This window comes from Gouania willdenowi, chromosome 14 (genome assembly GCF_900634775.1).
Source record: "Gouania willdenowi chromosome 14, fGouWil2.1, whole genome shotgun sequence".
NCBI classification, from domain to species: Eukaryota; Metazoa; Chordata; class Actinopteri; order Blenniiformes; family Gobiesocidae; genus Gouania; species Gouania willdenowi.
In genome coordinates this window covers 16,555,442-16,581,551 of record NC_041057.1, presented here as the reverse complement: position 1 = coordinate 16,581,551, position 26,110 = coordinate 16,555,442, and the positions used below count along the sequence as shown (strand labels likewise).

General features: G+C 39.9%; 1 protein-coding gene across 1 annotated transcript; it reads right to left on the bottom strand.

The window, feature by feature from the left end:
* Window positions 1-1,540: 1,540 nt before the first annotated feature.
* On the bottom strand, window positions 1,541-24,715 carry LOC114476210 (protein sprouty homolog 3). The gene is made up of 2 exons (XM_028467564.1): window positions 23,888-24,715; window positions 1,541-4,943 (listed from the first exon to the last, which is right to left on the bottom strand). The coding sequence occupies exon 2, from the start codon at window positions 4,932-4,934 to the stop codon at window positions 3,981-3,983; it is 954 nt and encodes a 317-aa protein (XP_028323365.1). The 5' UTR covers window positions 4,935-4,943; window positions 23,888-24,715; the 3' UTR covers window positions 1,541-3,980.
* Window positions 24,716-26,110: the final 1,395 nt, after the last annotated feature.

Sequence of the window (26,110 nt, the reverse complement as noted above, 5' to 3'; positions counted from 1 at the left end):
AGAAGAGTCGATCTGGGGCCATGTTTACTCCTTTTGTGTCTGTGAAGTCATCTGCTGCTTTGGAATAGTGCTCATTCACAGAGCTGAATGCAGAGCCATAAATGTGCTTTTTCTGAATCTTTTTAAGGATAAATCTACAAGTTTGTAGTATTTGTGTTCAATACCAATCCTGTATTTCGCCCGAGTTTTGTTAACTACCAGTTAAAGGTTTGGACACGCCTTCCAAGTGAAATTAAATGAAAAGGCATGTCAAAACCTTTAACTGGTAGAGTACAAACAGAGAAGCAGTCAGGGCAACATTTAGCTACGCTGAAAACACAACAGTTAACACCTTGACCTTATTTACTCACAAAGTGAGCCTTTTAGATTTAAGAAGTGTTTTCATACACCCATTTTATGTTATTTGGCTTCAATATGGCAAAACTTGAGGAGTGAAAACTAAATGTTTGATGCTGTTGCATCATGTTTCCTATGAATAGGTTTTACTGGATGCACAGAAGAGCTCCCAGTCTGCTACAAGCCTGAAGATGTATGCGTGGGTCATTGTTGACTCCGTGCTAATGATGAAATTATTATGAGCTTTCCCTTTATCTAAAGTTGTGAAAGCCATCAATCTTCCTGCCAACATAGTCAAAAAAATCTAGTATATATATTTCATGAATTCAGGCTAATCAGTGAAATTTGACTGAAATTGTCCTGCAAATTGTCACAACTTGGGAAAGTTTAGAAGTGCTCTTGTTTTGAGTTTTTTTCATCCTTGGAGACATTAGTAGTTATTTCACTTAATGTGATCATGCAACAGCGTTGTGTGCTTATTTGTACTTAGCCGTGCTCATAAGCGTCCTGTGTGACCTCTAGCCTATTTGTCAGTTCTTCATCACTTAGAACGTATTTGTAGTGTCAGTCTTGATTTAAGTCATTCGTTTGTCAGTCGGTACAGCAGTGTAATTTTTAGTTTGTGAACTTCTTAAAACTAACAGGATTGTGATAAGGTTATAATGTTAATAATAATAAATGGTGGTAGGGGATGGCTCAGGTGACTCAAAAGAACCGGATCATTTCAATCAGTGACTGAAATTAAAATTAATAAGTTTAATCAAAGACGCTGTCATTAGGGCTTGCCAAAGTTATAGTCAAAATAATTCTTTAACAGCACCTAAAAGAATAGTTTCATTAATGTTCTTAAGTTATAATGGATTCATTAATTGAGATTTGAGGTATAATGGATAAAGTAGAAGATGCTAATATTTTAACCATTTTATTTTTAGGGCGATGCGCCACAGTGTTTTATTTTGTTTAGATAGAAATTCTGTAAATGTTGAAACAGGCTCGCAGAATGAAGATGAAAAGTTTGAGTGTTGGGAAGCTAAGCATTAGCCTTTAATGCTAAAGATGTTTAACTTCTAAAAGTATTTAAAAAAAAAATAGCTCAGATCCTTCCATTTCTGAATTTTAGAAACATACAAATGGTAAAAACAAGCAAATACAGGTCCCTCGGCACATTACCATCATGCTGAAACCTTCCCATCATTCACCCACCCATACTGTTCATCTGCCCCTCATCCTGTCCCCCCACCATCATCACTCCCTCCCACATTCTTCTCCAGCCCATTAGGAGCTATCATGAAGCTAATTGCCTGTTTATCAACTCTCCGTGGACGTGGAGCTGCAGGCTTTTAGCAGCCTGAGCAGTAAGAAGCCAGACAAACCAGGAAGCAGCGATAATAAGGCCTGTGTTAGTGGATTGCACTGGTAGGATGTTTGTCTTGGATACCTTATTGGTGCTGCTGTGTTGTGCAAACAGAGTGAAACGTATACTGTCAGTGGCTGTTGCTGAACATGTTGATGGCTTGTTACATGTGCACGTAGCTCCTATCTTTCTTTGTAAGTCTTTGCATATATTAAAGAATACAAGTCTTTGTTTCTGATGTAGTTTAATATTTTTGAGCGACAAATTTAGCTTCACTGGCTGCATGAACACCAATAAATCCTTTAGATCTGTAACGTCACATCACAAGTCAAGGCTTGGATCTATTGCCTGATTTCAAACTGGTTACTTGTTGCATTTAATAACTTTGTTAGGGCTCCATATCACAGGTGAATCTAGAGCAATTTGGAGGCCCTATGAACACAACCACGCTCTGCTCGGTTACAATCATAGGAAGTATCAAAGATGATGGGCACAAAGAATAATTGTGTACATGGTAAAACAAGTTCCTCATTACTCGGAATATCATCTGTTGTTCATGTTGGACAGCTTTTTGTAATAATATCAGCTAGTGTGCACCAAAGGAACACCAAAATCCCCCAAAAGCACATACATTTGTGGTGTTCCATAGTTGTATGCAGTGAGAGACTTGTGGAAAAGGTGGAATTTTCATCCACTTTGATAAGTAGATGCTTCTTTTTCTGTTTGTCCGCCCAGAGGAATCTGCACTCTGATAACACTGCCCCAAACAAGCAGCTCGTGAATATGCATCAACATTTCCCCAGTTAATGCAAACGAAGCCAAATTAAGGTTATATAATTATCAGCTATTCTGTGCCCATTTGGCCCGAGTCTAGTGCTATACCACCTGTGATGACTTAAAGCAGCCTTAGAGCCAATGTAAACTGGACAATTCGATCTCAGAATCCGATTGGTGCATGTAACCACACCTTCAAATTCATAGGAAATCTGTGAAAGTGTGAAAATGGATATTTTTGCCTGTGTTCAAATCTAAAATGATTTTACTGCATTAGCATTGTTTAGCAAAAATGTGCATGTTTTACATATGTAAATGAGGACATTGTAGTGAGGTTAATTTGGTTAATCATTGATGAATGGATTGCTGAAGTTGTATGAGGGGAGTAAAGGCTGGAAAAACAGAAAGATGATGCAAAATGAGTCAAGTTCGATTGCCTATGTTTTCTGAAAAAACTGCCACATGCATAATGTTTCCTCCCCTCTGTGTTAGAGGAATATTACCACTTTTAGTTCCTGTCTTTTAATGCATCTGCAAACTGCCAGTGTGTCATTGTAGCAAATTAACAAGAGACAAGAGCACGTGATTGGGGTGTTGGAGGAGTGTATTGAGGAGTGCAGAGTGTGGGACAGCAGCTGCTGCGGTGCACAGGATGTCGGTCAGAGGAGGGGAGATGGCGACAATCTGACATTGGGAGGAAACCCGAGCAGACCCTCAGAGCTCCACCGAGCCAGCAGCAGTGCTAAAAATAAACCAAGGGAGGCTTCTTCTGCTGACAAAACAACATCCACATGGGCTTTACATACACAGGTTCTCGTACAGTTGGAGGACACAAACACACATAGATGCACACAAACGCACACACACGCTGCCTATCAGAATAGATGCATCTTCCCTCTTGTTTAATAATAATCCACTGTTTTGATCTGGACCATTGGGGCAAAGATTTCCCATCCTCTTCACAGTGCTTTTCATTAGAAATAAGCTTAATAGCATTGATTCAAACAGTGCAAGGCCCCATTTTTGGTGCTTCATTGTTTTCACTTTATGCGTTCGCTGCGTCCTTGTTCTGGTCACTTGATCGCTTCATTCATCCCTCGTCAACACTTCCTGGATGCCATTGGCTTGTCAGCAATGTCCATTGGCAAATACGTCACCACGGGCATCTCTGTCTCCTCATTTGTTCCTTTGTTCCTCTCCGAGCTTTAAACAAGCTCTGCAAAGGGTTAAAGGAGGTTTAACTATAAATAAATATATTTCAACAAGTTGCCCATGATCTTCTTCCCCACGCTCATGTTTTGGACTTGAAGCCCGTGACATGAACAGGCACAGTAAAGCTTTGGTTCCTCCTGAGCTGGAGAAGAAGTTGGATCAAGGTACGTAAGGTGAGAATCGGTAAATGGTCAGTTGGCTTGTCAAATAGGTAGGTGTTCCACGATATCAGTCGTGGCACCTTTGATTGGTGACAGCTTTGCTTTGGCCACAGCTTTCAGGGTCAGGTGGAGTTTCAAGCCTGTCATAATGGCTTCTCCAGAGCTTTGCTGCGGAGGGAGGGCTGGACAGGGTTTGGGTTGGTGGCAGAAAACTTGCGGCACACAGTGTTGGTGTTGCTGCACCTACAGCCGGGCCGCGTGGCTTTGTCATGGGCACGCTGGCACAAGGCAAGGCACAGCCTAGCAGGGGGGTAGCAGCAGAGGCAGGGCAGGCACAGCGACAGCAGCCCCATAGTACCCCATCGGGCACATGCGTGAGCTGGGGTGCAGGAGCATGGACGGTCGGCACAGTTATCTTCGTCATCCTGGGCAGAACAGTGATAAAACAGGCCTTTAATGCAGCACAAACACGTGCCATACTCCACAACACACTCAGCAGAACAAAGACAGCGCTGTCCGCAGGCCCAGCAGGATGGCAAACGGCGAGGCGTGCAGCACTCACGGCATTTACATCGAGCGCACCGCTCGCAGATGAAGGAATGTTGGCCAAGCTCAGCCTCATCTTCTGTGAACCGTTTCCCCAAGGACGTGTCCAGCTTAAGTTCTCCTTTGGGCTGAGAATGGACCACCGAACCCTGGCCAGAGTGAGACGGTGTCAAACCAGCCAGTAGCCGCTGATCAGAGGTGGCACTGGTCCGAGAAATGGAGGAGCTTATTGTACTGGAGCGGCTCAGGTGGGAAAGGTTAGCGTGCTGTTGTTGGCTTTGGCTGCGGGAGAGGGCAGAGGAGAAGGATGGGTGAGGGTGATGAGTGTACACTGCGTGAGGGTAGTGGTCATCATGTACATAAAAAAATCCAGTCTGGGTGGCCGGTTCCAGTGCCACAGGCCTGTCCACATAGTCATTGTTGGTGCGGATGGCACGTATCTGTTCTAGCGACAGCACGGAGTCCAACTCCATCCTAAGGGAGCGAGAGGGGTTCATCGATGGGAACCAGCCGGGAGGCACCAGGCCTGAGACACGGTGCTCACGGCACATCAGATAAACCTGCACAGAAAGAGAATAAGAGGTAATTACCAACATGTAGTAGCCTATTTCTGAATCACAAACCTGGAGGTTAAAAGCCTTTCCATGCAATGCAAGTTGGTCCTGGCTTTGCTTAATGTGCACCCTAGCATGCACACAAGTTTTTAGTAGTTTGATGTATAACCTGAACATTTTCATAGATTTATAAAAAGCCCAACCGGACAACCCAAAAACGATGTGAAAAAATAACACATCCAGATAAAAGAGGACATTTGGTGTCACTTTGGTGTGCAATTCCCAGGTACACTTAAAACTGAGAGTGCTACTTCATTGTATCAAACAGAAAAAAACAATGCTACACGGCCTTCACTCTGGTTACATTTTGGCAGCAGGCAACCATCACCCATGTCATCATGACCGATGTGTCTTTCCACTACTTGAGTTAACACTGTTATTAGGCAACGAGAAGGGCTATGCTGTAATCTAGCTCTTGAGCACAGCTGCTTCTAGCATGGAGGAATCCCACCTGCATGCAACCAGAGGCCAAGAGCAAGACAGAAAGAGTGAATGGTGTATGCATGTGGATTCAGATATGCGTATTTTAAAGACAACAATATGAGGGTTCAAACATTGCTGCTTGATGGCGTAGCATGTTTATAAACGAAACGTCAAAGGTATTGAGATTTTTGTACATTATATATGCATATACATGATGGAAAATGAATTGTCTGATCCAAGGGCCACAGTATCCACATTCATATAAGCATTTAGAACAAGATCTTTCCAGAGCACAAACCTGTTCCAAGCGCCAAATCTTCTCTTTGCTAAGTGTACTGAGGCTGCATTTCAGCTGGGGACCTAAAGATGCAAATTAGCTCTGTCAATAATCTTGTCCCTATCAAATAAAGAAATCGAAACTTGAAGACAATGCTTCAATTTCCTGAAAATAGTCAAATTGTCTGCACAGCTGAAACTTGGTAAAGTTGTCTTAAAGCATTTTATGCTGTAAGTCACATTCACCCATTCTTGAACCAATAACAACAGAATTACTTTGCAAGTTCATGATGGCTGATATGAGTGAATGTTTTGCAAAGAGAAAGCAGTCACAAAATATCTAGTTTTATATTGTCACTTGGGATTATGTAGACCCCAGGAAGAATAATTGATTTTAAAACCAATGTATATGACAGTAAGAGTAGCCATGTGTTGTTTTGCACACTTGGTTTCTTTTTAAACAAAGCTAACTGAAAGCTTAAAGTACATGTACATTTTCTTAGGAGTGCAGTGAAATCATAAGCCAACAATCCCTAATTAGATCTCAAGTCTGACTTAAGTGTATTATGCAGCTGATTTGATTTCCAGCTCGGACTGTCGGCGACAAGAGCGCGTAAGGAAAAAGCAAAAATAGCATCTTTGTATGTTCAAAATCACACAAAACTTCCTCATCTCAACTATGCAACACAATCAGCTACATTGTCAACCTAAATACATACACACACATACACATCTGCAGCGTTGCTAAGTGGCCAAAGGGAAGAGATGGCTTGTTGACTCCTCACTGGGAGTAATGAGGCAGAACATGGCTCACTCAAGCTCAGATCATGAGATTAGATGTTGGAGGAGCTGCAGTCAATGGTCGTTCTCAGCTACTTCCATATTGGTTCTTTCTCATTTAGAGACTTCAGGATCTCATCAGGTTAGGTGGTTCATGTTTAGATTTCTAAAAAACTTAAACACTTAAAACACTCCCATATCAAATACAAAAACGTTTCACATACAAACAAACGGCTTATGAACTAAGACATAGTAATGTGTTTATACAAGAAAAGGTTAAATCTAACATTGGAAAATACAGCTATCAACAGCTGGAATAACCTTGATGTAGAGACAAAACAAGCTACAAGCTTGACTAGCAACTAGGTGCCTTTCTAATCCTACGTATGTTTAGAAAACTTTCTGAACATATCAAGGTACTTCGAAAGAAGATGAACTTTTCTTTTGAACTGGAGGAACGCAAACAACTTCTGGGAATGAAATTCGTAGGGAACAAGGCCGACACAAACAACGATAGAGAGGAGGAATAAAGAAAGACAACACTGACTACAGATGAGAATAAATCCTACTCAAAAAAGGACAAAAAAAAAAAGAAATTATATTGTGTTCAGAACAACCTAAGAATGTTTGACCGGAGAGACAAGCTTTGATGTGAATTTTCTGTGTTCAAAACAGGGGATGGGACTTAGATAAGCAATTTGCTTCTCTCGTCTCCTTTTTCGGCATGTACAAAAAAAAAAAAAAAAATTGTGTGAAAGTGAATGTAACCATGTTGAAAATAAACTGAATAAATAAATAAATAAATAGACAATGTCCATGTGGATTAACATTAACCTGATAAGTAACAATGAGAATTGGTAATGTATAGCCTATGTTGATCATTGTTGAGTCAAACTTTGAAACTGCTTGCACAACCTGACAACTACACACCAGGGTATGAACTTTTAGCTGTTACATGATATTACAATATAATTTGTTGGTAACGCTTTACTTGCAGTTTTATAAACAAGATGACATTACGCTGTCATTATTAACTCATTGACTGCCAAAGACGACTGAAGACGTCAATTGTGTTTTTTGGCTGGGGTTGCTAGGAGACAGTGTGACGAAGGTCTCCCTTGAATATTGAGCTTGTACCATGATGTGACAAACTGGTGACATGGAGGTGGCAGAAGCTCACCTTTTGATGAGAGATCACCCGTGATGGGCAGAGCTCAGAGGAAGAGGGAAGGAGTTTACAAGACAGAAAATGGAGCTACGAGAGTTGATGCTGGTTTCCAGCAGCGCACACTCGCCCAGAGCATGTGTAGAACTAAGTGGAATATTGAGAGTGTCGCAAGGGCGGCGCTTGAGTTTGCAGTAGCGGTTCTTGCACATACTGTAGATTGGTTTAAGTTGCACTGGCATGCCTTGGGCTGTGGGATAAAACTTGTACTGGGCTTAACCTTAGACACGTTGATCCCAAATACCTATTTTAGGTATAATAATAATTTTGCCATCAAAAGAACAGTCTCAGTGTTGTTTTTGTAGTTTTATTGAAGGAAACCAATGTTAAGGTGTCCCTTAAGCAAAAAAAAATGGCTTTAAAGTAGGGATGTAATGATTCACTCAACTCCCGATACGATTCGATTCACAATACTGGGTTCACGATACGATTCTCTCACAATTTATTTTACAAAATGGGACTGTACATAAATGACTGAAAAATATTCCTTTGTCAAAAAAATCCCTTGATGAACTATTCAAAACAATGCAAATTAACTAAAAAATAAATCTTGAATTAAATAAATAAAGGAATAATACAAATGAAGAAGAAGCCTAATAATTTAAATTCTGGTTCTATAGTAAACAATACAAAACAAAAGTGCAACTGAAAATGTATTTTGTGCCTTAACAATTGGAGTGATCTTGCAGTGAAGAAGAGATGCTATAGAAGCTAATAGAAAAATGTAACTTATACAGATATTCACGTAATATTACAGATATTCTTTCAGTGCCAAAGGGGTAAGGAATCATTTATGAACATGTTTAAGAGTATAAGGCGGCCAGAAAGAAAGTATTAGCAGATTCTGCCCGCCGCAAAAACTTTTGGACAGTACTGCGATTCAATTTTCACAGCATCGATGTAAACCGTGATACCAATGAATCGATTTTTAACTGCCTTACGATTAATCGTTGCATCCCTACTTTAAAGTCACTGACAGGTTTTTTCAGAAAAAGCCCATTTTCTCGGCTTTTTGTCACAAACTGGCGATTTGTGTGAAACTTGCCTGTATTCAACTGCTGATTACGGAAGAATGAAACAAACTATTAACACAATTTTTTTTCTGATGAAATTAGAGAGTTTAATCTTTCAGAATCTGGTTTTACAGATGCATGCAGAGGCATATGCATCTGCATACACATGCAGTAAACAGTCACATGAACGGAGAGTAAATAAATAACCTTGTCACCATTACAGTGCGGATCAGGCTGCATTTTCTCGTCCGAGTCCGACCCAACAGTGAAAAACACATTTTTTTCTTAAACAAATGACATAAATATGTACGTTTTTTTTAGTTGTAAGCACCTATTTTATTAACAAACAACTATTAATGTCAACATCAGATCAGCGCACAGGTAACAAGAGAAAGTGAAACGCAGTGCACACAAGAGACTCATTTGATCTATTTACATAATCCATGTATCAAAGATAAAGATAATCTATGTTATTGTGCAGTAAAAGGAATGTTTCAACGGTTCCTTTAAAATTGTCCTCTGCTCTATTCTTCATTCACCGTGGATCAGCTGTGGCTGCTGCAGCAGGAAAAGAAAAACGCTGCAGCGCAAACAACACTATGTGACCGAACTCGAACCCGACCACCAGTTCTAAATATCTGTCTGAACCCGAATCATCCGATGCCATTAGGGTTCGTTCAGGTGTCCATCCTCTATCCACAGTATCTAATTAGCTGTGTTCCTCATACCTGTCAAGTATCTCGTTTTGGCCGGGAAACTCCCTTATTTTACCCCTCTTTCTCGTATTAGTATTTTCCCGTAAATATCCCGTTTTTTAATGTAGTAATAATTAAAAGATGCCTTACTAAACTGAACGCCGTTACTGGCCTCGTGAGAACTGAAACTTGAAATGGCCTGAGTGGCAGTTCTCGCAGATTGGTGCCGACAGCAAAAACAAACCCGGAAACAACTCAGAAAAGAGATGAATGAATGAAGACGTGCCGGCAAAAAAAAAACAAAGTACTCATGTAAATGCATTGTAAGAGAGAGTTTATCTTCCGAAAGACCATCAGGATGGGACACAGTCACACGTTCTGTTAGATTAGTAACTGAGATTTTAATGTCTCCCACAGCGAAAGGAACAACGTAAGTCACCATGAAAAATCAGCCAATCACAAGCACCACAAATATACACTGCTTTCAAAAAGTGTTAAAAGATGTAAAGTCTAAAAAAAATGTCTAATAAGTCATTAGTGAATACCAGAGAACCACATGAGTGAGCATGAGAAATTAAAAGAAAATATGTAATGAAAATAAAATGTTAATGTCTAACTTAAAGACAAGCAATGTGAAATTAATAATAAATATGTAATGTGTTGACTTGTATATGAACTGTAAGTATATTAAATGAACACGTGATTCTATACCCATTTATGTTTTCATTTAGGCTGTTTTATAATTTGGGAATTAGGGCTGGGCGATACATCGAGATTCAAGATGTATCAAGTTTTCTACTTTGGAGATATAGAAAACTATAATATATCGTATAGCATATGAAACAAAATATTAGTTTTAGGAGTCACTGTGCACAGTGCAGATGGATTTCTGAGTGCACATATTGATCAGCTGTTTGTTAATAAATGTCCCTGTGTGGCATTTTGCATCAGCAAATTTAACCCAGAATTGTTTTTCTGGTCAGACTTTATTTGATAAAATTATCAAGATTTATATTGTATATCATCATTTTGAGAAAATATATTTTATGAGTTTTGGTCCATATTGCCCAGCCCTAGTAGGAATGTTCAGAGCATTTCAATATTCATAAAGGTCGACCTACCAGATTCTAATCACATAATTGTATTTAGTAAGTGTTTGACAAGTGGCTATTTTAGATTTCTTGTACACCTATCTTAAAATATAAGGGATACTGGAGCTTGGTTGAGCAGTCGGGACGGCTCGTAGTGGGCGCCAGAAATTTTCCCTTATTTTGAAATCCAAAACTTGACAGATATGGTGTTCCGTGATCAAGAAACAATTGATGCGTGCCCCCGCGGTGGCTGGGCTGATGGCTGCAGTTACACTAACCACTGTGGTGTCACTATGGAGTCTGATTTCTAAATCCGGCCCTATGCTCCTTTAAATATCCTTCTTTACCTGAGCCTTAACCCTAACCCCACTAGATCCATCCACCTAACCCAAAAAGGCCCACATAGCTCCAAAGGTGTCATAAATTAGCGCAAGGTGTCATAATTTAGCAAACAACACTTACTGACAGCCTTCATGACACCTTGTTAATGATAATGACAGATAATGGCAGCTTCATGTCAGCTGAAGGTTTCTTCTCATGAAGAGGGAGTTTTTTCTTCCCAGTGTCACTAAATGCTTTTTCTTTCTTTCTTACTATGGACCATATATTTTGTTAAGCGCGCTGAGATGACTTTGTTGTAATTTGCGCTATATAAATAAAGTTGAGTTGAGCCTGATGTATAAATGCAAGCGGTGCACAGACTCAACAAGTTTTGTTTTCAAATTAAGGATAATGTCACTTAAATATTTGGATTCTTTGAAATGAGTAAAAAAGTGGCAAAATGGAGGGACTGACATCTATCTTTGTATGTCTATGTCACTGCACAATGAACAGACATGCTAGAAAGACACAGAATACGCAACAGTGATTTACATATTATGAAAGTAAATGGCAATCATCATCAAATCAGTCTTTGGCATTTGGTTAATTCAATAATCTTTCCAGTTATATGTGCCAAAACAGTTCCTCATAGGCAAGCATGGATGGAGACGAAGAGGAAAGTCTCTCCAGCAGGAAGCATGAGGCAAAATCTTTTTTTTAATTTTTGGTCTGTATCTTAATGACATCGAGGATTACTGAGAGAGCAAAAGCAACATGAGAAGCGCGACCGAACAGAGAAGAGAGACGCTGGTGAAACCTAAGAAAGGCAATTCATCATAGTGGTGGAGGAAGAGGTGATCAGCAGGGTGGAGCTAAGCAACAAAAAACAAAAACTGCTGCAATAAAGGGAGTATATTTGAAACCAGAACCTAAAGGGGATACAAAGGAAAGATGATCATTTATTTTGACAATTACACACAAAACCTCCTCACAGTGTGTGTGGTAAAAGAGACTGGTTATCATGATTACAGACTGTACAGACCCCTCACTTTCAGACTGTGGCTCTGTATGTAGCACAGATTTTAGCCTTTTAAGTTGTAAGTTGGGCCACATATACATTTTCTGATAAAGTTCCTTATTTTGACCTTGTCAACTGCGTTTCAAAAACGTGAAAGGCTATCAATAAACCACTCCAAAGCCTGAAAAACTTTACTTTACTGCATAGAAACAAACACCAAAATACACACAAATTTAGGGAAACACGCCTCCATTCAAAGTCAAGCGAACACAATTTTGTTTATTAAAAAACTCGCCTTTGCAAATCGGCTTATGAGCAGATTGTATTATCAGGCCTAGTTATTTTGTGGTTTTTAAAGGTCCTGTATCATGCAAACCAAATTTTTTGAGCTTATTACAATGTCAATTTCTTATCAAAAACACCCCCAAAGTATTATTGGGATTCCTTCCTGCATCTCTGAGAAATCCTCAATAACGCTGCTCTCTGAGCTGCTTCTCTGCCCTCTTCTGAAAAACGAGCAGTTCAAATTCTAGTGACGTCACTAGAATTATGAACCGCCCCCTCCAGGAAGTGCCTGTTGCCGGTGCTGCGCTTCCACAGTGAACACTGCAGTGTAGGCACCCAGGGAGCTGACACTGTATCGCCTTTGACTTGATCTGACGTGTTTGTGACCCAGTGTGACGCAATGGTTGAGATGATAAACAAATGATTATCACCACAAATGCACTATTACTGTATTTAATAAAGATGAGGAGGAGAAGAAAGTGAATAAGCAGCTTTAAACTCCAAGGCTTAGAGGCGTGGCTTCTGGTAGATTGGCAGAGGCAGGGGGAGGAAGTGGAGCTGTTTAGGGAGGGACATCAAGGTGTTCGCTTTTAAAATTTCTCTCTCTCTTTTCATTCTCCGGATATCAGCTTTAAGGACCAATTTCTTTTTTATTTCAGCATTCTATTCAAAAAGAACTATTTTATTTTATTCTGAAGGAGCTGTTTTTTATGTTTGCGCAGTTTTTTTGTCAGACCATTTTATTTTGAAGGTGCAATTAGTTTTTTACGTCAGAGCATTTTATTCTGAAGGAGCAGTTTGTTGGTTTGTTGCTCCTTGAGGAAGCCTAATAATGCAGCAGTAGATCAGGATGGCCAGGTAGGTTGAATGCATTTTTTAATTGGTTTCACGAGTGTGGAGAGTTCCTGGTGACTAATCGCCATTATGGGCGACCGTGGCTCAGGTGGTAGAGGGTCGTCTTCTGATCGAGAGGTTGGGGGTTCGATCCCAGGACCTGACTATGTGTCGAAGTGTCCTTGGGCAAGACACTGAACCCTAAGTTGCTCCCAGTGGTCGACTAGCGCCTTGCATGGCAGTCCTGTCCCACTGGTGTGTGAATGTGAGAGTGATTGGGTGAATGAGCTGATATGTAAAGCGCTTTGAGACTGCGTCAGTGTGGTGATAAAGCGCTATATAAAATCAAGTCCATTTACCATTTACCATCGCATCAGACAGAGTAGTGCATACATCTCCCTGCAATCTAATTGTTTGAAAAGAAAAAGGCCTGCAGCCCTTTTTCATGACTTCATAGATCCTAGCTGTTACTGATGGAGCAAACTACTGCCTTTCATTCAACATGACATTAAAGTACAAGTCATGTCAGAATACTTGGAAGCGCTGTATCCTTTAGATAGGATCGACAATATTAGTGGAATGGTTAGGTTTATCCATTGATTCACACTTTTCTACTTATGTTTGACTTTTGATGTCATTTATTGAGTCTTTAGGATGAGATAAGATGTTTATGATAAGCAAAGAAGTCAGCCATATCCAAAATATAAAAATGGACAGTCAGAGTACTGTGATATTAACAATAATCATATCATCACTGAAATCCTGATACGTGCAACCCTTTGCAATCAGCTGAGGTGGACCAGGGTAACATTTAAAACATGCAAAACAGTAGATCTCCAGGACCAGACTAAGGCATTCCTGGCCTAAAAGAAATGCTTGGTTTAAATCTCTTGATTCAATCATTACACAATTCTACTGGAAAAACAAAACAAAAATAAAACTTTCCACTCTACAGAAACCAAAATCTCAAGGAGGACTCGCCGCTTCAAATTTCAGTAATTACTCAATTGCAATTCAACTATAATACATATTTAAATGGTATTTCACAACCCCTCAGGTATCGTTAATGTGAAGTAGAACAAACATTTTGTAAAAATATTCCACTATCTGACTGCTACTAAATTAAAAAAGAAACACTTAACCTTTGCACATGAGCAGAGAGGGGCATCACACACTTACAGCACATTTTTCATAATAATTAAATGGTCTCATTCTCATATCTGGTCCAGAAGTTTGGTATCAGGAACACCCAATACTTGGAATTTCTGCAAATACAATCTACAGTCCTGGCAACATACAAAAGAAGCATAAATCTGGATGTAGCCCTAAGCATCGCCAAAAAAAATATCCTCATAAACTGGAAATCCAAAGCTAATATTAATATCCCACAATGGAAAAACTTACTATCAGACTACATCGCCAACACATTTATAGACAACACAATAGACAACTCTCAATTCCAAATCACACTTCCTAGAAGACTAACCCGTTGGTCAGTTCCTCTGATGTTCCATGACATAATTTAAAATGAATGAGATCTTACTAAAGGGCGCACGTCCGCCTCACAGCAAGAAGGTCCTGGGTTCAAGCCCTGGGGTGGACCTGGGTCCTTTCTGTGTGGAGTTTGCATGTTCTCCCCGTGCTGCGTGGGTTTCCTCCGGGTACTCTGGCTTCCTCCCACAATCCAAAAACATGACCGTAAGGTTGACTGGAGTCTCTAAATTGCCCATAGGAGTGAATGAGAGAGTGAATGGTTGTCTGTCTCTGTGTTGCCCTGTGATGGACTGGCGCCCTGTCCAGGGTGTACCCCCGCCCAGCGCCCTATGAGAGCCGGAGATTGGCACCGGCAGACCCCCGCGACCCTGTTAAACGGGAATAAGCGGGTATGAAAATGGATGGATGGATCTTACTAATTTATTTTTCATTTCCAACATAACTACACACACACACACACACACAGTGTAAATTTGTAAAATATCCACTCCTTACCTATTGTCTCATTGTACTGTGTATGTACTGCATGTCTTATGTTGCAATATGAAAAAAAGCAAGGCAAAAAATTTCCTTTGGAAAAATATTTTTCAAATAAATCAAAAATCAATTTAAGCCTTATGTATGTCTTGTCGTACATAAAAAGCCACACAAAGCAAGAATAAAGAGTCAAAATAATGAACCATGGCCCCCAAAGACAGGCAGTTGGAGTAGACAGTTAGAAACAAAGATAAAATGGTTAATTACTGTGGTTGTCACTATGGTTGGATGGGGAAGTTCAGAGCAGTGGAACAGAGTAGAGTTAATGAGACATTCAAAAACTAATAAAAGGAGCTTAAAATCAAACCTGACGCTAATGGGAGCCAATGCAGAGCTTGTAGTCATGTGAGCGCTCCCCCTCGTCTTTGTTTAAACATGTGCAGTAGAGTTTTTTTCGTGAGGTGGGACCGTGCACTAAAGAAGGGCATTTGTTCAGCTACACCGGATCGTTCTGATGGCTTCCGGATAGCTCACTACCCGGGTCCTTTACCCCGAAAGTTTTGTGTGCCATGGACCACCTTCCTACGTTGCTGCTGGCAGGCAGGGGTTATGATATAGGCTGTGTTAGGCGTCTACACTGATTTACGTGATGCACGGACAAAGACACCGTCCGAATAGTCCCTCCTATCTCCTTTCATATCTACTTTTCATTAACCCCATGAATGACGTCACGGGGTTAAGGAAAGGTGTTAGATGACTTCCTAAAGGAGTTAGGAAAAGGCGATCACAATATTTTGACAATCAGACGCACTTCCACTAGGTGACGTAATAATCCGACGGCGGCGAAGGTTAGTGACGTCTGCCGTGGTGAAAACTACAAATTTCCGAAAATGGACTACTAAAAGCACATTTGTAACACTTGGGTTTTAAATTATTTAAAGTTGTTCAAGGCATATTATTGCATCGGTCTCTTACATGATCTGCGTGCCTTTTCAGTCATTGGGAGTTAACGTGAATGCTCAGATGAGCGGGTCCCCTTAAATGTTGTCACCGCAAGGAATGGTGGGTCAGCATTATCTTGTCTTTTTCGGTAAAGGATGAGTCAGTGCTTCCAAGGCTGAAGGAAGTTATAAAGGAAACATTGAGCTTCCTTTCCTTAGCTTTTAGAGAATTGGAACGCTCCCTATCATGGTCGCCACTGAAACACTTCCGGGGGTTAAGGAAAGGGGACAGGAGGGATTATTCAGACGCACCCAAGTAAAACTGGCAATTTTTCAAAACAAAAAACATGGACCACTCATGAAAATAAGATCCATTTGATTTCCTAAAGTTTTACAGTGTCTTTGCAGCCCGATGGCTACGGACCACTTTTATAACTGGATCAGTCAAGTCCTCACTGTTTCTGGGGAGTTGCTTGTTTCTCTTCAGAGACCTGAATGTTAATGATGGTGAACGATGTTTTGGGGATTCTGTCAATGATTTGATTCAACTGAATCCTTTAAGTCCGCCATGTTTATGGTGAGTTTTTTTTGTGTAATCTGCAGCAGCAGTCTCTTAGAAAGTGTATATTATCTACATTATTAGAACCAAAGGATCTATTTAGTACAAAGATTCAACTCTTTAACCCGGATTGTTCAGTAACCAACCAGCTCAGTAACCAACCATTTGACACCAAACTTGTCACCAAAAAAACATTTTCATTCTTACCAAAGAATACACAATTTAAACTCTTTGTATTCTGGCCCACAGGTCCAAAACTCCTGTGTGCATGTATTTCCATCTTTATTTTAGTGCTCTTTAAACTAAGGTTTTTACATTTTAGGTATAGGTATTTTCAAAACATTTGTTGTGCATTGTTTGAAGGAAGTTTGCTGATGCAAACCAAACGTCCAGCACGACACAGAGCTGTTGTTTCTAGAGGCTGTCAGCGGTAACCTGAGGACAGCTCTCATTGCTGAGGGAGTATCACTTATGACTGAGCCTTAATCCTGGGACACACACACACAAAGACACGGTCCTCTTCATCACACTTTTTCTACAAAAAAAACAAAAAAAAAAAACACACTGTCTACTTCTCAGATACTGCAAACACTACCAAAGCCAATGCATCTTTTTGGCATCTGTCAGCATTTATTTTCTTTAATGAAAGGTGCTAATTCTTTATTATTCATAATGTGCATCTTTCCTGTATTTATTTCCCCTCACAAAATTCAAAGTCCATTAGATGCAGGAGAAGCCTCTTTTTTGGAGTTAATTCGTACATGAGTGGAATTGTGAGATTCCTTTCACTTTATCTGACAGATAATGACCATTGGAGACAAGGAACGTCCAAAAAGAGCTGCAGTTCAGGAGATCCTCTGACCATCATGTTGTGTATCACAAGGAGTTCGGGTTAGTTATGTTTCAGACGTCAAGATAATGAGATCTTTGACTCAACTTCTAGTGAAGGTATGGCACTTCTGAGCATAGCATAATGTGGTAAAAATGAGTGAAGACTGATGGAAACAATAGAGGATTTAGAGTTAGGTGAAACTGTAGTCCTGAAGATTTAAAGGCAATGCATGCGGTGGCGCATGTCACTCTGAGTTTTGCAGACTGTGTAAAGGTTACAGGTTAGACGAGATGTTATTGTTAGTTGTTTGCAAGGTGGTCCTGGTCACCAAGTGGTTAAGGTGAGGACAGCTATGAAAGAAAGAGTGTGTGTCACTTTATCCCCTAACATCATGAGGTCAAAGAATTCAAACCTAAGTGTCCAGGATGAGGTCAGTTGTAAAACAGTAGCAATAAGTGTTTGGATAAAGTACAAGGAAAAGTTATGTTACGGACTAGAAACCTAAAGCACAGGCAACAGGGACGTCAAATTAATTTCTACAAAAATATTATACATCTAATATACACCTATATAATTTTTGATTTTCCAAGTTCTTGGGGACAATGTACAGAAATTCATTCATCTTAAAAAATGGGATTTTAATATTGAAATTTAAAATAAACTCCTAATCTGTGCTGATCCGTCGTCTGTCTGCTGACTCTCAGACTTCCGCTGAGTCTGGACTCAACCCACTGATGGTCGATGGAGTTTAATGGATGGAACATTGCTCTATCCCTTGCAGATGACGTCATGGTTTCAGGCTTTTTTAGAGACGATTGGCCGTAGTGACCCGTTGGAGGAGAAGAGGTTTCATTTTCTCAGTCTCCTAATTGACCCCCCTACCCACTCAAATTATTACCTTCAATTGTTAATTTCCCATTAATTTTTTCACCTCTGCAATGAGGTACACTTTTTTCTTTTTTTTTGCTAGTCTTTAAATAGTCACAACATCAAACCCTCAAACTACACAAGTACAGGATTAACTATAACACTTTAAAATATAGTGTTGGAGATATCTTTATTTTGAGCTCTTAGAGATCAAAAGCGTAATGTAATATGTAATAATGTATTTGGTAAATCAATGTTAGTAGGTTAATTAATTTACATATTACATCTAATAAACAGAACAGTTTTAACACTTTATGTCAGTATTTTTAGTTTTCATTGGATTTAGTTTGCTCTGATACTCTAGAAGAAGATTAACAGTTGGTAAGTTGGTCGCCAGTTAAAATGGTCACCATTTAAACCAGTGACTGTTCATCCAGAGCTGTACCTGTGTTTGTCTCTGTGGGTTGTTTCAGTTTTTCTGCTCCTGTTTCAAATCAACACCACATGGTTTCACCATGTATAACAGTTTTTTGTTTTAGTCACCCTGTACGATTGGGTGTTAACCACATTTTCAAATGATTTAGAGAATAATTATGGCAGTAAATTGACTTAGAAAGACATTTTACTGTCATAGGGAGAAAACACATTCATATCCTGTAAATGCTGTCAGATGGGATTAAAAGCCATGAGAAATTATGTGTTTTCAACTACAAAAGTCTCCAACAAGTCACTACATCTGTCACTAGTTGCTTTTTGTGATAAAGAATCACCATAAGAGTCTGAAAACTCACTAAATGTACTAAACTCGCTAAATTGGAAACACTGCTCGTCTCTCATTCACTTCCAGGAGATTGTGTATGATAAATAAAGGAGACTCCCACAGCTTCCAGGATACTTGAGATGTCTGTATCCATCCAGCCTGAGTAATTATTGGATATAGATCTGGCATCCCTAATGCCATTATCTGCTAATCATACACAACAATATCAAGCTTGAACCCAATTTAATCAACCCAGATTTTTTTCGTCAGTCATTGCATACTTTTTCTCTTTTTCCTTAAATCAAAGGGTTTCATTTCTGTTAATTAAATTAATTTAGTCTGACAGCAGCCTCATCTGTTGGATCACACTAACTCTATACATTAGCTGTTTAATATGATCCAGAGAACTTCCATTGTAAAGGAAGCTGCATTAATCTAGGTTTCTTTGATTGGGGAAGGTGTGACAGAGCGAGGTCCGGCACTAAGACCCAGGGGCCTCCCCCTCATGCCAGATGCCCCCTGGGGAACCCAACCAGATTGAATGACAATAAACTGGATAAGATACCGGATGTGCCGAATCTGATCCCAACGGAAAGACTGAAATAGACACTGCAGACCAGCAGGTCCAGGCAGGACCAAGGAGCAGTGGACAGGCAGAAAATGAGTGATAGATGGAGTGCTGATTCTACTAACAAACTGGGCTGAGTTTACAGTCTTTGTGCAAAATTTAGAGGACCTACTGTAAATTATCTCCCTTAAAGCTGTACATGAGTCAACATGTGACCTGGATTCAACTGCTAAACAACCTGGGATTTGTTGGGTATACTTTCATGTTGATGTGAAAGTCGTATTCAGTTTTTTTTTTTCGATATCTTGTTTTTCTGATTATGTTTTTTTTTAGCTTCTGATCCAATCTGTTTGGGTTTCTCCCTTAGTCTGGGTTAGTCCTTTCTTGTGTATTGCGCCCCCTGTCTTGTCTGTGTATAAGTGCAGAGAGATGGTATAGATTACCATCTAGTCTCCAAACAGGTGAAGCTCATCTTCCTTATTACTTTACCTCAATATTGAAGTAGTTTTTGCAGGTGGATTGTCTTTACTGTCTCTCCTTCTGTTCCTAGATTACACCTTGCTTCTGCGTGCTTGTGTCTCACGTTTCAATCAATCTTTTTGACTGTTTTTGGATTATGATTTTTCATAATAAGCCTTTTCACACTGCGCATGCGCGACCTGGGGGGGTCATAGGTCTAGAGGGATAAAAACATCAAGCTCGTTCATTCTGTTGATATTTCCAACCTAACTGCGTTTGTAATTTTATTACAGAGATCTTTAGTGTTTTGATAGTGTTTATATTATTAATATTACACATATTCAGACTTGAGGAGGCAGCAGAGTTTTCCGCTGATGCCACTTTAGGCCCGAGTAGCCCAGTAGTAGTGTGGAAGCAAGGGCAGTCCCCTTGCTTCCACCCAGGTGACCCCTTGTGCACGAAAACACAGACTACCTGGGTCTCCAGTGGATGGAATTTGGACTCGACCCGGGAATGATGCACATATCCGAGCACTTTTGTAAAACTGATGGGAGAAGCAGTATTAAAGCGACAGACCTCCTCTGCTTTCTACTCCTGTTAGTAGTTTTTTTGTTTTGACTTTTGTGGTTGTTTTAACAACTGTAAAGTGAATTTGAGTTTTTTAAAGGTGCTTATAAATAAGATGTAGTATTATCATTGATGGGACAAGCAAGATTTCCAAGTGTGAAAAGGACAGTGTGAGTTCTCGCTTTGAAAAGGTAAATTTACGAGGTACACCTTTCACTAACCAGGTCCATGATTATTTTTAATAAGCTATTGTTTTAATTCAATTTACAAATTTGAAGGAAGTGGACAAGATGGACAGGCCGATAAATGAAACAGCACTGTTTAACTGATTGGTCACTGCTGAAAAGCCAGGAAAAACCTGAATATTTAGCTTGTGTGCAGCGTTAGCTTTAGCAGCTAACTCTGCATTTCTACCTAGGAGACTGTTACCACGTTTCCGCAATATAGGGAAAAAAATAATCAAAATTTCTGTCAGACTTGCTGTTTACCCCATCAGCTATGGCGAGTTTATCCCTCTTGATCTTTGACCTCATGTGCAAGAACTGAACCAGAGTGAGATTTCCGAGAGTGTGAAAAAGCTTATTAAACAGACTTTAATCTACACTATTCTGGCCTACTAAGCTTTTTTAATGTTCGTCCTCTACTCTAATTCCTCAAAAAAAAAAACACATGACAGAATACTTGCATGAAAAGATTTGAAGACTTGAAAGAGATAAAATGAAAAACAAAGATAGAAAATAATGACAATTTAAAATGGAGTGGAAAATGTGTACGTGTGTGTCTGTAAAGGATTTTTGTCCTCATGGATGCTTTACAAGAGTAAAAACTAACCTAATGTCAGTAAAAGCCAAATCTACTCCTAATAAAGCTTTGAGTCTTGAGAAAGCTAATTTGTCATATGCATGTGTACCAAGTGTTGCCATCTCCTCAGTGGCTATTAGCTGTCTAGAAAACCACTAGGGGGTGCTGGTGGTTGGTTATTGGACCAGTATGTAGAGAGAACTATGGTTTTACTGGTGGTTAGTTGAAGAGGACATATTATGAAAAATCTACTTTTGCAGTCATTTTGAACGCAAATGAGGTAACTTGAGTGTCCACACGGCACACAAAATGTGAAATAAATCCATGAAGTCCTTTGTGGTCTTACAACTTTGAGAAAAGTGCTCCGTTTCAAATGTTCTACATTTGTGATGTCACAAGTGCAATCGGGAAAGAAAATACCCTGCCCTCTGCTGGTATCTCCACCCATGGACTCCACCTCCAACCTGATGAAAACTTACTCGTAAAACTAAATACAGAACTTGCCTGCTGCCGGTGCCGGGCCTCCACAGTGAAAATACACTGTAATGTATGCACTATTTGTTCATGCGGAGGTGTACTCCGCTCTTGTGGTTTCCAGCACATCTTGTGGTTCGGTAAAGCACCCGGGAGCAGACACATTTTTAGTACCTGTTATATCGCCTTGTATCGCTGATCTGACGTGTTTGTGACACAAAGCGATGCCGCAGTTTGACAAAACAAATTATTATCACCTGAAATGCACTATTCATGTAGTTAGAAGAGCAGAAGTGGAGAAGAAAGTGAAATAGCAGCTTAACACTCCGGTGAGAGTTTGAATGACTGCTGCTGCTGCTGCTTGCTGAGATAGTTCAATCCTTGCAGGATGTTTTTACGTAGAACTGAGAATTAATCTCAATATCTTTGTGTCCAAGTCGTAATGAGTCAGGGCTGTTTTAAAAATATCAGGTTGTTTTAATCCTATATCTTATTTGTCTGAAGGTGAAAAGGAAATAGTTTATTAATCTGTTAAGTGACATCTAGTGGTCATTCAAGGCAGTGCAGATTTTGCAGCATTAGCGCATTAGCATAGTTTGATGAAAGATTTTAACTTCGTTCTGATTTTCTTCTATTGTAAAAAACTATAAGATTTTACATTATTGCAGTAAAAAGTGATAAAATAGCAAGGGAAAAAGTCTGCAAAAAAACTAGAGGTTTTTTACAAACATTTTCTTATCCCAAATTGGCATGTCAGGTTTTCATCTTTGATGAGCTTTGTTGTGAATTTTCCCACTTCCTTCCCACTAATTTGTGGTTGTGGGATGCATTAAGCAGTGCATTATATCCCCTCCCTCTGTGTGTCCACCAAAGCATTGAGCATTGCATCATTATCCCCATCCATCCATCCATCCATACATCCGTTCATGCTCAACCCTACCACTGAACACCGCCGCCCCTCTCGTCCCATTCACACTCTTCCACTCTCGTTCCCTCCCATAATTTGCTCATCCACCCGCCCCTACTGTCCCACCCAAGCGGAGATGGATATTGACATACTGCATCCGACCTTGAGGACAATCAATCCCAACCGCACATGTCCTCGTCACATCTGCACACACACACACACACACACACACACACAACAATTGGTAACTTCCATCGTTCTCTTCTTGGAGAGCTGTCTCTTTGAATGTACAACCACAGAAGAGCTGCTCTAATATCAAAATCCTTAAAGGTACATGTGAGAGCATTAAAGTGTGTATCACTGGTTTGTCCCAATGTATTACCGTGCACGTTTCTTTAAAAGAAAACTAAGCACTACTTCTTCCTTCAAGCTGTTGGTTTGTTCCCTGATGTTTGACACTGGTTTCCTCACTCCGTGTTAATGCCTGCTGCATGGTCAGCGCACATGCACCCCTCCATGCTACAGGTACAAGGTTAGTAACTTACTGGTCTCTGTCACATGGTGAGTCAAGCCAAACCAAGTTCTGCCCCCGGCTGAGCCAACCTCATTTTCTTTGCATTGACAAATTCCCCAACACATGATAGGGATACAGAATGAATGCTTCTATGGTTTAGCAGCTCTACATGCAGAAGGTCATGGGTTCAAAGCCCAGAGGCACCAAGCATCCTTACTCTTGATTTTCCAACTTTCATTACATGTTTAGAAGTTGTCTGCGATATTGCAAATATCTTCACATATTTTTGTCTTTTTGCTTAGCTTTTAGCATCATTAAAGTTTGGCATTAAATGAGTTCATTACATGTGAACTGTATTAAAACACAGTAAATTGATCAACTTTAATCTTAAAAACAAATTGTAATGTGACCCAAAGATTGATATTGGCAGAAATTGAAAAAATTTCAATCAAATAGGTGGGAAGACACATCTGTGTTAGGTTTAATCCAGATTTAAGTTAAAACAACTTATAATTGTAGGAAACTGTATTCGTGGCAACACCACAGAGATGCCAGGCTTTGCATTGTGAAAAACTTGCAAATATGCAGAAAACTGGTTCTCGGTTTTTTTTTTTTCTCCTTTTTTTATAAAATAAAGTGTAACTCGGTCATATAAATGATCAATAGTTCATCGATAGATGTGATGGTGACAGGAAGAGCTCATGCTTACCTCTGATTGGTGGGAGATCCATTCTGCAGCCCTGTTTCGAGGCCGTCTGGGGTGTCAGTAGATTTGATTTGACACAACCTTAAATTAGGACTTTATCAGGGAGACAATCCACACCTTCTAACACTACAGATGGTTTAGTCACCTAAACTTGAGTTTTGGCAGTTTGCAGGAGGTTAAATCACCAACATAAAGGAGTTTCTAAGTCCTGCAAAGTCCTGATTTGTGGAAGATGCTGTTCCTCAGGGGGACGCGCCCTTTCCTCCTTCTCTTCCCGGAGCACTCAGATCCTCAGTGCTTCCTCCTTTGCCTCCTCTCAAACACAGCTCGTAAGGTGCTCTGCACACTCTGACAGATGCCAAGTAAAGTTACAGCCTTTGATGACTTTATCTGTAACTCTGAAAAGGGGGATGCCAGTCCTCGGGATGCAGGAGAGACTAGTGGAGGTATTTCCATCCAGAGTGGAAGAAGCAATGTTAAATTTAGCGATTCAGACAACTCTGAGAGATGAAATTAGCTTCAGCTCCAGCAGGTGGAGATAGCAGAGTCTACTGGTCTGAGAAAGTGGCTTGTTCCCAGTTCACAAAGTGCTTTATTCCTCGTCTGTGGTAGTTTTCTCTCCTCCCTCCAAGGGATGAATGACTGAGAGCTGAATGCACTTTCTCTCTCACAAGCTCACTCTCTCTCCCACTGGCGCACACACACACACACCCACGCACGCACACACGCACGCACCATCCCACCTCCTCCTTCCTCTCTCTAACTCCTCCCTTTGCCATCATTGAATTCAGCTCAATCCGGCTGTCGTATTGACATTGATAGAGCAGAGCCTCGTGTGGCCGCCACCAAAACAAGGGCAAGAGCGTCAGAGCTCAAAGAGGTTACTTTGCTCCTCTTCACCCTCTGCTTTCAATGGAAGGAAGGAGGAGGAACTAAAAATGCAAATGAAGTTCCTTTTACCTCCTTTTTTTCCAACACATAGGCTACTTCGAAAAAAGTGGTTAGATTTCACTTGTTTGTTCTTATTACGTCACTGTCACCGAACTGCACGACTTTACCAAAACTCCATCCTCCCCGTGCATGCACGTGAGCATCCATGCACTTTTGTCTTCCTCTGGGTCCATGCCCTTACTCAGCATGAGGGAACTATACAGGCCCACAAGCACACGCACACACATTAGGGTAACTGGACACTGGTCCCTAATGGCGGTGGGGGAGCTCCGTTTCCTGTGGAGGAAAGCATCCGAGATGAAACAAACTGCTGATGGAGGGACGCTGTGAGGGCCAAAGCAATGAGATTAACTTAAAGAAACCAAAGCATCCTCAGTTAAATGACCTTTTCTTCCTGTATCCTTTATAAGTACGTGTTTCGATGAAAACGAACCAAATTCACGTCCATATTCAAATCTAAACATTTGTAGTCATAAAAAAATTGTAAATCATTTTTTTATTATTGTCATTTATTATTCAGGTTTCCCACAGATCCTTAAAAAGTCTTAAAAGGCATTACATTTATGAATCTAAAAAAAAAGCCTTAATTGTCATTAACATGTCTTAAATCAATGTTTCAAAAGGCTTAAATTTCAACACATATTAAGTGTGATTTTATGAATGTAATTAGTCTCACATTTTAAAATTAATGGTAACATTCGTACATAATTTACCTCAACATTGCGCAACCATGACAGCAGAACCAACTACAAAACAGTGACGTATTTGCTTTCAACACTGTGGAAAAGTACATTACACAAAAATTGCCTGTTTAAAGATTTTTGTTAATGTTTTTTCTTTTTTGGCTATTTTTGTAGTCATCTTGTGTGATTTTGATTGTTTTATTTTGATTATTATTATTATTTTTTTTTTTTTTTTTTTTTTGGATTTTACTGTCATTTTGTGTATTTTTGGGTGTTTAATTTGGGGGCCGCCAGTTGCACATCTGCACTCGACACTGGAAAAAAAATTACCCTAACCCTATGTAACTTATTGTAATTGACATTTTTTTTCCCCCAATTGTGTTTATTTAGTTTCAAATGGCAACAAAAAGTCTTGAATTTAATTTGACTGAAGCTGAAGGGACTCTGATTATTGTCATTATAATTATATGATTAATTGATTGATTAATTTAATTTTTACCCCTTTATACCGTAGCTCTATAATAAGCTTGGCTCTTTTGTGACCTGACTCCTTAACTCAAACACTTTGGGTCTTGAGTGGTTCCAGTCATGC

Coding starts and splice junctions, on each gene's coding strand:
- LOC114476210 (XM_028467564.1), bottom strand. CDS start 4,934: ATGTGCCGTGAGCACCGTGTCTCAGGCCTGGTGCCTCCCGGCTGGTTC.